The sequence below is a fragment of the Lolium rigidum genome, chromosome 3 (genome assembly GCF_022539505.1).
Source record: "Lolium rigidum isolate FL_2022 chromosome 3, APGP_CSIRO_Lrig_0.1, whole genome shotgun sequence".
NCBI classification, from domain to species: Eukaryota; Viridiplantae; Streptophyta; class Magnoliopsida; order Poales; family Poaceae; genus Lolium; species Lolium rigidum.
Genome location: NC_061510.1, coordinates 264,097,233 through 264,108,188, shown reverse-complemented (window position 1 = coordinate 264,108,188; position 10,956 = coordinate 264,097,233). Strand labels below are relative to the sequence as shown.

Below are 10,956 nucleotides of genomic sequence, written 5' to 3'. Positions count from 1 at the left end.
CCTCACGACCTGGTCCTCCTCTGTCTCCATTTCCTCTGTCCCCATTTCTACTTCAAACTTTTGATAGCAAAGGATTCATGTCAGAAGCTAAACAAATCATGAGATAGGTGAAGATAGACGGGAACAAGATTAATTACCATGCAACATATCAGAGTAAGCTTCTCTAAACAAGGAGCGTTCTGAACAAAGCTTCCTAGAGCCTCCAATTTGTCGCTGAGATGGCATTTATCAAGGAAACATCGGTTAAGTAACAAGGTTTGCAAGTTGGCGAAGATTGGGAATTCAGCTGATTCCTCAACGAGCATCGCCTGAAATACGTACAAACCAAAACTGAATTTAAGCATGGGACATCAGCATCAGATTAACAACGGACGATTTCTCGCTTTTAGTCACCATTAGTGTTTTCTATGTATCTTGTAATTATCAAAAGAATATTCCTTAGATGAAAAAAATCTAAACGAGATTCAAAACAAAACAGTCGATTTCAATTTATTACTTTGTATGTGCAACATGGACAGGTAATACATGGAAAGAACATATAATATAGTACAAGAAACATGTAGTATACGAGGAGAGGAGGAAGGCATACCCTTCTCTGGAAACCCCATAGCTCTAAATTCGTGACATTGCAGAGGCTACCAAGAATCCGGCGTTGGTGTATCAAAGAGAATGTTTCACCCAGACAGAGTACATCAACGGATGCTTTGACTAGAGAAGCCGTCTTGCACATCGAAACACCACTCGAGTAGCAATCTGGTGGGATGGACAGCCGGAGGTACGTAGCACGGGGTGCTGCGATAACCACCGGATCTCCGGTGAGATTGACACATCGGTCGATGGCCAGCTTCTTCAAGGTGCGCGACTTGAATTCTCGAAAATCATTCCTGCACATGGAGAGAGCCAGATCTTCCAGCACGGGGCACCCAGAGAAGAGCAGGCGTCCGAATTGGTCGTCCAGATACATATAATGGATCTGCAGCCTTTTGAGGCGGCAGGAGCTTGCTCCCATGTGAGGAAAAGGGACGGCAGGCGAAGCGGAGATGATGATCTCGAGCGCCTGGGGGCGGTATCTGATGCCGCGTCGCACCCATCTATCGATGTCTCGACGGTGAAGCTCATCGTCAGGCCAATGGAGAGCAGATAGCCGGAACTTGTCCAGGGATGTGTCGTTGATGCGGAACAAGAGCAGGTTGGTGGTGAAGTTCTCGAGCTTGCGCCAATTCTCCGCCCGTCCCTGGCGGTTCCACGGAATGGAAGTCCTGAAGTCGTGCTCGCCGTCGTCGATGTTTATGCAGGGGGTAGAGCGCCAGAGGTCCCTCCACCGCCGTGACAGCACGCTCGTCCGCACGACCTGCACTGCCGGGAGAAACGACAGGATGACGTGCAGGAGGGCGTCTGGCAGGTCGCCTAGACGGTCGACGGCGTGGCCACCTGAGCGCATTCGCTTCGCCCTTGGCTTCGGCGCCATCGCCTCTTCCAAGGTGTTGGGTGAGATTTGTTTGATTGGGAGCCGTTAGGCGTTCAGAGGAAGCAAATTATATGGTGGGCGTGATTCGTTGCTGCTCCCGCTTAACATGGAAAGTTTGAATTAGCCAGTACGGAGTACGAATTAATAGCGAAATCCCGCTTGATTAGAATGAAATGGTTACAGTTAAGGAAACTATCCCGTGGGTCTGGTAGAATATTCGTTTCTTCTTTCGTTGATGGCCTGAAAAAGATCTTAATAATCAGTTGATGGCCAAATCAGAACCTATTCAATTAGCGTACATGATAATATCCAATTAACATACTGGATACTATTCAGGAACTTCGGTGATTTCCTTGATTTTGTTTGATGCACGTTTAATTTTTATGTGTTCATCCTAATTAGAATGGTGGAACTAATTTGTATGGAATTAAGTAACGACAATCATTTATATGGAAAATGCTCAAAACGTTTGTCCACATCTGAACATGTTTGGATCCTGATCTAAAATGAGAACCGAAATATTGTAATTGGTACTTGGAGAAAAAATATGCAGATCTAAAATAAGAACTATTTAGAATGAAAAGCCGAAGAGATGTTCCCCCTCTGCTCGCTCGTCGCGGAGACTATCATTAGCTTGGACCACTCACCCCTTATTCTGAGCTTTAGGCCTCGTTCGGCAGGCGGGGTCTCGAGTGTTTTGTGGTGTAAATTTCTGGAACAGGCCTACATAACACGTTGAAACACTAGATGCACCGTTCGGTAGTCAGGTTTTAAACCGACTGAGCCCAATCAATCCCCGTACTTGTAGGCTAAAATCTCTGGAAGCGTAGCCCTGGGTTCTTTGAGAAGAGGGCTAGAGTTTGTGGACCTAGTTACTTTCAAATGGAACAAGTTGTCCTACCGACATTGGAGTGGGATGTGACCCCATTGACCCTTGGAAACTGGGTCTCTAGTGGCCTGAGGCAATTTCTCAAAGGGTGGTGAGCCAACATAGGTAAGGAGGGTGCTAGTCCTGCAGGCGGACTCCGTTGGCCTCGAAGACGAGGGTTGGGCGTTGCGCTACCGCCTCGAGGGTCAACTAATCCATCTTTCCAAGATGAGGTGTTATACTTGCCGCAGCGGAGTCGTCTCACCTGGTTGCTCAAAGAAGATGCCAAAATCTCTTTCTTCCATGCAATCGCGGACAGGAGGAGGAGGAAATATGCCATTTCGCGCCTCACAATGGACCAGGGGGTGCTCGAGGCACACATCGACGACTTCTACAGAGCTTTAATGGGGGCTTTTCGCGAGCGGGGGATGTTTTCCCTCATTCCCTCGACTTCAGGTGCGGTGGGGCGTGTTTCGGATGAGGAGAACGATTGCCTAATGTTATCCTTCACAAACGCGGAGATGGATGCAGTCCTCTCCAACATGAAGGTGGATATGGCGCCGGGACTGGATGGCAGGCCGGTTGTGTTCTTCACCAAATTTTAGCACATCACGAAGCCGTTCGACATGGACATTGACAACAATTTCCCTCTTGGGAGAGTTGACATCACTCTCTTAAACTTCGGGATTCTTAGGCTCATTCCCAAGGTTCACATGGAGGAGGATATTTGGATGTTCACATGGCGGATGATATTTGGATGTTTAGACAGATGGCGCTTATAAACATTATTTTCAAATTTGTTGCCAAGTCTTACGCTCTTCACCTTTCTCCGATTGCTCACCACACCATTAGCAGAACTCAGTCGTTCTTTTATCAAAGGTCGCCACATCCATGTTGTCTTCAGGAGATCGTCCAGGAGAGATCCAAGATATTAGTAGAGAAGTAGAGATATCTTAATTCCCGCAAAAATAACACCCAATGACTCAATACAACGCTTGAAGAAAAAGGATACGAATTCTAATAATTTCTTCAGGGTACAAACAGAAACACAAAACATACAGGGGACCAGAAAAAACACAAGGACACGTACGTCTAGTACAAACATCTCCTTTTCCTTTAATTTAGCACAAGAGCTTCCCGTGTTCCTCTCGGAAAAAGCTTCTTCCTGCGTTCCCGTCAGGCAGCAAATAAACAGCACCTATACATATATACCAGTCTGGTTTCCGACAAGGATAAAAAAAACTAATCCCCATCAAACATGAAACCTTAAAACCGTGCATTATCCATCCCCAGATCTTCTTCTATGTGGTGTAGAAGTATGCAGAGGCCGACGTGTCCTATACTCCTATGCACAACCTAACGTACAACAACAGCTACTTAGAAAGTAACATATCACTCGCGATGCCCATTTGTTCCACCAGGTATCCCTTCATCTATGCTTCCATACTCCATGGCAGAGTCGTTCTCGATTTCTGACTCAACTCTCCTCGGCTTCCGAAGTCGCACAGTGGTCTGCTTGATGCGGCCTTTACCGGCATCAGCTGCCAAGAGTAGGCGGGACATAACATAGGACAACAGCTCCTCCCTGTGTGAGAATGTGAAGTCCAAATGAGCATACTCGAATTCATTGTAGGAGACCTCTACACCAGCCCTCCGCATCAACTTGTAGTGCTTCTTCACCATTGTTGGTGAGATAACTCTATCCCTTTGCCCAGCGACCAAGTCCATGGGGATGTCAATGAGACCGTAGTGAGCTCCCAGGTCTAACGGTTTTGGTGTTCCATACACTTCCATGTTTGCCGCAGCACTTCCATAGTCATACATTTGGAATCTTTTCGTCCTCTTTATCTGTGCAAGGTGAAGTACTACATGAAACGATACACCAGGCATGTCATCCATATTGTAGTGAGGCAACCCAAGTACCCCCACCCAGTTTGAACTGTCGCCGCCAACAACATACCCCATAAGGGTTTGGACGAGACCGCCCAAAGCTGGATAGTTGTGGAAATCTCTAGCTAATTTGTTCAGAAGCATCCTGAAGAATCGAGTTGGTATGTACAGCCCAGGTACAAGTGGAGCAAGTACTGGGCCAACAAACAGGATGATCTTCTCCACCATACTGAACACCACATTCGAATCCTCATGAAAACCAGCAGGAGAAAGCAAGACCAGTCTCGACAACCTGTGGGGCTTCTGTGCAAGCCTTGATGTCACCACATACATCAACATAACTGCACCACCCAGGCTGTGGCAGACAACACAAAGCTTATAAGGCTGATCTTCTGTCACATCATCCTGTGAAGCCTGTATCTCTGAATTTTTTATGTTATAGTTCTGATCTTCAGTTTCCTCTCCACCTAGATTCCCACTTTTGCCAAGTTCTGAAGTTTTAATCTTGTGAATTTCCTCGATTATTGCTGGCATATCTTTGGTTCCATGCTCATTAATAGAATATTTCCAGTATCTTACATGAATTCAAAAAGAGCATCAGGCATGAGCAAGTGCAGTGACCAAATTGATTTGGCATACACATTAGATATACTGTCTGCTTGTGATCTGAATCAGATAAACTAGTAGCACTTACTTGGAGGAAGAAAGATTTTTATCTATATGCTCTCTTGAAACCAAACCACGGAGATTCCCCAGGAAAACATCATAACCTACATGGAAACAAAAATGAGAGAAGAACCTAGGCATTTGTTTCTGAGCAGCGGGATACATTATATCTAACTTGATTACTGACCTTGATCATAAGCTGCAAATGCAGGTGACCCAACAACACCATTCGACACCCAACTGCAGGGGAAATGACATGATAATACATGTGAGGCTCAGGTATGGATATTGTATAAGAGATAAGCAGCTTCAAGTTAAGTCAAGAAAGTTTATACCGACAAACACCATTATCTCCCAAAAAATGCATTATCTTGCAGCAGCTATTTGATACTAGAACTATCAACTATAAACAGAAATTTGTAGAACTCTGAAGAACAAACTACACAGCTATAAGAACTATACAATCGAGGAAAGAGCACTGAAACTACAGATACAATAATACGCATTAACTTGAGAATATCGATATCTAGCTTTAAGGAACTCACAAAGTTTTAAAAACCTGGAGCTTAATATTGAATTTATGCATGAAAGAATACCGGATAAGTAACATTGTTGGCTATGGACAAGAAGACAGTAAAGTGCCGTAAGTGGTCCCAAATCATAATTGCACTAAGGGGCCTGTAAGTGCTCGTAAAACATAACAGTAAAGGCTTTCTGTTAGAAGAATGTTGTGAAGATTTAGATAACCATGACACAATCTGGTATAATTCCCGTGATTGGTGCAGCCAGCTGGAACGCCAACGTGAATGCTAATTTGTGGCCATTCGCGGGTAATCCTGAACATGCAGATGCAAGGTCATCATGTGTTAAGTGGGTTCCCAACTTTTTTGTTTCTCTGAGCTCTTCTCCGCCCACAGCAGCGATGCGTCAATCTGCCACAGAGTGTTCTCCTCGATGCGCCCTAGGGTTAGGTCAACTTCATTGGCAGATGCCTCCACCCTTCCCTTCTGTGTTTAAGCCACCACCATGCACGCCACCCCCCATTCACAAATGATGTGGGTCAGATCTAGAGTGGTCCGGTTGTTCAAATTGGACTTGGAGGGTGGAAAGCTGAAGTTTAGGCCAAGCTGATTTTGGATTAAATTTGCTTTTTCACTTCGAAAAATAAAAATGTCTGCAATTACCATGCATGTTCTGTGAACATGTTACTTGCCTCAATATGCAACATACTAGCTCCATTTTTGTTGAAGGACAAGAAATACTACGACCATTTAAGGTGTGATTTTGAACTAGAAATCAGAAAGAACTAGAAGTGGGACTTTGGCGGGATCCTGCTTGCATCATCTCTACCTCCATTGGTAATAGTCTATATAAGCCCATGAAGATAAGAGATTAATCTTTGCAACTTTATATCATTAATAGATTCTAATTTAGTATTCTCTGTCACAACCAAACAACTTGAATGGAGTATTCCCGGTAAAGCTTGTAATATTCCCTGCTATCTAATTCATACGGTTAGGATTCCAGCAGCCCTAACATTCCTACCACTCAGAGCTTGAAACTAAACGCTATATGAAGGAACCCGGACGATCTTTTAGATAAAACTGAAGGCCATCACAACATTCCAGCTACTCAAAAGAATTGGATTGAACTACATAACCTGTAAAAAAAAACTGCCTTTGTACCGTTCGCTTTTAGTCACTATTGCAAAATGAAGGAGAAACTATATAATCAGCCCATTAACTGTGAGGACACTGTAATTTATTTGAACTATGAACTGTTCAAATGATAAAAGGGAGACCTTGAACTAGAGCTGATGATGTTAATGCAAAGGAAAGAAATAGCAATACAGAAGAAGGAAACCAAATTATCATAAAGGATCAATTAGCAAAGCAACCAAGAATCACAGATGGACGGTCCAAACATCCAAAGAAACTTAAATAGTATTGTCAAATTAGGAATTATAAATTTGTAATTTCGTAGAGACTCACCCCATAGACGAGTCCAGTACTCCATGTTGTAACAACACAACCTTCCGTGAATCACGCCTAAAAATGATGTGTGTCAAGTCGCATTACACAAACATTGGGAAATATAAGGGCAAAGAATTAGGTACTTTTTCACCTGGGGATTCTCTCCAGCAGCAGGACATATCCATCTGAAGTTACTACCTTTATAGCCTCAAAAGGATACCTGAAAACGGGAGCATAATGGTTCCATCATTGATGCACAAAATAATGTCAGATCAGTTTCTGAAGTTGTGCTACTATTTGGATAGGTAAACAGTCCACACATTCGGTTGAACTTTGCTACAACTAAGCATAGGCAAACACTGGCTAAAAAACGCAGCACCACACTTGTGGCAACTCTTGGGCAAAATCTAAGTTTGTGACATGTGGGTCATTTGAAGAGTAAAGTACAGCAAGCCACAACTGTGGCAACCAACCAAACAACCACCTAAACCGTTGTGGCAGACCAAACTTTAGGTATGACAAGCTTAGGCTGGGAACCAAAGAATCATTAACCAACCATGTTAATGGATTAATAAACATATCATTCCTAGCTGAGGTTTTCAACAAGCCATCCACTTTAATAATTTAAGCTAACCATGCTACAGAAAGGGCTACATATAATAGACGATACCATTGTGTTTTAGCACCAATAAGATAGCATCTCCAGCAGATCCCTTAAAACTAGATTTTGGGGTGTTCTCTTAGGGGGTCGATGTATGCTGGAAAATTGAACTGCAAGCAGAACATATTTGCGTGCATGTACTTAAGCATGATTTGGCCCTCGAGAGGAGGGAGCCAGCAAACATCCAGTATATAATACAGTAATAGTAACTTGAACACCTTAAAACTGCTTAACTACTTATTCAGAAATAAATAAATAAACTCGTCTTGTTGAGCTTATGTACAAACAATTTTTAGAATCTTGAACTGTAAATAAGTAGGAGTATCAGAAGTCTTAGCTTGTTAGGGATGTATTCACCAAACCACACTCAACATAATAAAAAAATGGAAAGGATCAGAGGTTTCTACCCCAGTTCAGTTATAACATCTTCACATGTCCGAGAATCTGTGTTCAATGCATGACGGTATACGGTCTTCCTTTCAGTTGGAACAGGATTATCACTGCCAATGTTAGCTGTTGGTACATCAACAACTGAACTACTGTGACCAATCCTGTTTCCACGAATCCAGCAAAATAACTTCTGCCACACCTCAGAAGGAGAAAGAACATAATGTGCTCCTTTATGAACAACATCAAAAATTGATTCAATGAAAATCTCAATTGCCAGATGGACATCCTAAGAGAAAAAAAATAGGGAGTGAATACCAAACAGATATATAAACTTTTGAACAATCTCTTCACAAAAGCTTCCAAATAATGACATGTCATGGTATGGTGTAAGTAAATAAACTAACTATAATAATTGATTCCATCTTGTTATAATATACTACCTCAAAAACTCCACGCCTCCTATCAGTTGTCCGTTGTAGGACTTGATCCTTCATGTGAATTGGTTTTTTGGCAGATATGCTCCTTGATAGATGGGGGCTCTCAGGGGCTTTAGCAGATGTCCTTGATATCCGATATTTGACAGCATTGAACACGATGAACAGTAATGAAAGGAAGAATCTTACAGGCCAAATAATCCAGGAAACTCCATATTTGATAGACCTTCTTAATCGACGGTCATGTCTACTAAAGCTGCTTGTGCGTGATAATCGTGAACTTTGGGACAATGGAGAAGGTGGGCAGACAAATTCTTCATTGTCATCATCCCCAGGGATAGAGTCAGCAACTGATTCAGAATCAGAATCGGCAGAAAGTTCGTGGACGAACTCATTAAATGAAGAGACCCCACTAATATAAGAAGTTGAGACCAAACGAGTGAGCTTACAGAATTTAGAAATAGTAAAATAGCATTACCAGTTTATCAAGCAAAAAAGAAGAATACATACTTAATCTACACTAATAAAAGGCAGCATGTAAAGAAATACTGATGACGTAAATCATAAGATTAGAGAGACAAGTACTCATGCAACCGAAAACGACCTGGCCCACATAGTGTACCACTCACATATTATGAAAAATTCTAATCAAAACTTCCAGCACCCGAAGAGAAGTGTCAAAGGGAACTTGCGAGTTGTGACACAAACTCTATCAAAAACAATTCTTTCAGCCACTGAAGGACTGAATCTCAACGGTCACAGTTGTATACATCGCAGATTAGCAAGTCATGAATGTCTAAACTCTAAAAGCAATGGCAAAAGTTCGGGATTGTACAGTATGTCATTGTAAAGTACATCGCAAATTAGCAAGTCATGAATGTCTAAGTTCTAAAAGCTATGACAAAAGTTTGGGATTGTACAGTATGTTAGAATTTGGTCAACTTTTGCCTGCTCAGTTTTAAATACTCGGAATCCCTAACCTATGAACAGGAAGTATAAACCCAAATTACCCCGTACAATTAGGATGTCTGCCTTTTTGTGTCCAAAACCAAAGCATAAAAACATGGCACGACATGAATGATTACTGAAATAGTATCATAAGCCTACAGAAAAAATCTGAAATTGTGTTCACCTTTCCATCCAACGGGGAAGACGTGGCCCGCGAAATGCTGGCCTAAGTTCCCAGCCACTGACGCCTTCTAAAATGTTGGCCTTTCCTGGTATCAGCGTCAATAAGAGTGCTGATATTCCATTTATCAACCTCGCAATGTTATTCAACGTCTCATATGTGAATGTCTTCACAGACCTGAACAAAGAAGTATCAGCTGTAAGTGCAAAAGACAAAGATCAACTCTAATGAAACGAAGTTGTTCCTATTCTCATATAAAGCAAATGAAAACTCAAACTAACAAAAATTTAACTTCACACTCCCATGGTTCGGATATCTCAGATGAAGCCATAGGCTAAAGAAAATTTGTTTAGAAATTGCTATGCAACCAGCTTAATTTATGCTCCTGCAATCACCCTACACAGATTGATATAAGAAAGACCAGGAGTGCCCACATGTAGGAGCCTCTCCTACTACTCAATGTTCTGAAATAAAATAGAACACCAACATTATCATGGAGATGCTAATAGTATATGAACTGTGCGTGTCATTTGCTCATGAGAAGAAGTTTGTGATTTACAATTCCCACCACAAAGCAGTAACTGAAGTATGGATGTGAATTTATTAGTACACAATACAGTATTTTCAATACTTTACACACAATAAAGAGTCCATTTTCAGCTATACCATCGATTAAATCCGACTGAAGGTAGTACATATATCATCAGCGCTTCCAGAATATAATCTGCAGTCTTAGGGCTAGAAATCAACTAATCCTTAATATCGCAATCAATGCTTATCCACCATAATCCAACCACTATCCATGCTTTTAAGGTACTCCCTAGCTAGTTGTAACGCATAAGGCTAACAACAAGCTGCAGAATCTCCACGGAATAATTCGAAACGGTTCGAAATACCTATTAAGAAAGAAATGTGCAAATAAATAACCCGAAATTTCAGCCACGGCCTCATCCCCAGCTCGCCGGTTTCCCCAACCCTAGCTTCCATCGAAAAATAGCATAGCCACCTGCGAAATCGAGCAGGGCAGGGGAAGGGAGGGGGAGATTGCTTACTCCTTGATGACGGCGATGACGTTGTGCACGAACTCCTGCAGCATCATCACCTCCCCTCGGATGAACAGCCCTGCCAGGTCCCTGCGATGCAAGGACAGAATCCGGAGGAGGAACCGAAGGCAAAGGGGAAGAGCGTTGAGAGAAGAAGGAAGAAGAGATCGGGTCGGACCGGTCGACACATTTGGGGCGGCTAAATACATCCGGCTACCTAAACTCGGCTCACCGCTCTCGTATCGGCACTAACGAAGGTCGTATTTTGCTGACGTGGAACTACATTCTGTTATCAGAAGCTTGTAATCTCGTCGTGAGTGTTAGTCTAGTCTAGTTTTCTGAATTTCCGTTTTCAGTAGATAGGCACGAGACGTGTCTGTGCGTGTGTGTGCATCCTACCGTGACCTAGCACATCGGCCTCGTGGAATGGCGCG

General features: G+C 42.7%; 1 protein-coding gene across 1 annotated transcript; it reads right to left on the bottom strand.

Annotated features, from left to right (window-relative positions):
- Positions 1-3,429: 3,429 nt before the first annotated feature.
- Positions 3,430-10,702, bottom strand: LOC124703392. Its single transcript, XM_047235607.1, has 9 exons — positions 10,532-10,702; positions 9,483-9,656; positions 8,357-8,762; positions 7,934-8,202; positions 7,017-7,085; positions 6,884-6,940; positions 5,080-5,132; positions 4,921-4,996; positions 3,430-4,800 (listed from the first exon to the last, which is right to left on the bottom strand). Exons 1-9 carry the CDS (start codon positions 10,576-10,578, stop codon positions 3,729-3,731), a joined length of 2,223 nt encoding a protein of 740 aa, XP_047091563.1. The 5' UTR covers positions 10,579-10,702; the 3' UTR covers positions 3,430-3,728.
- Between the last annotated feature and the right edge of the window lie 254 nt (positions 10,703-10,956).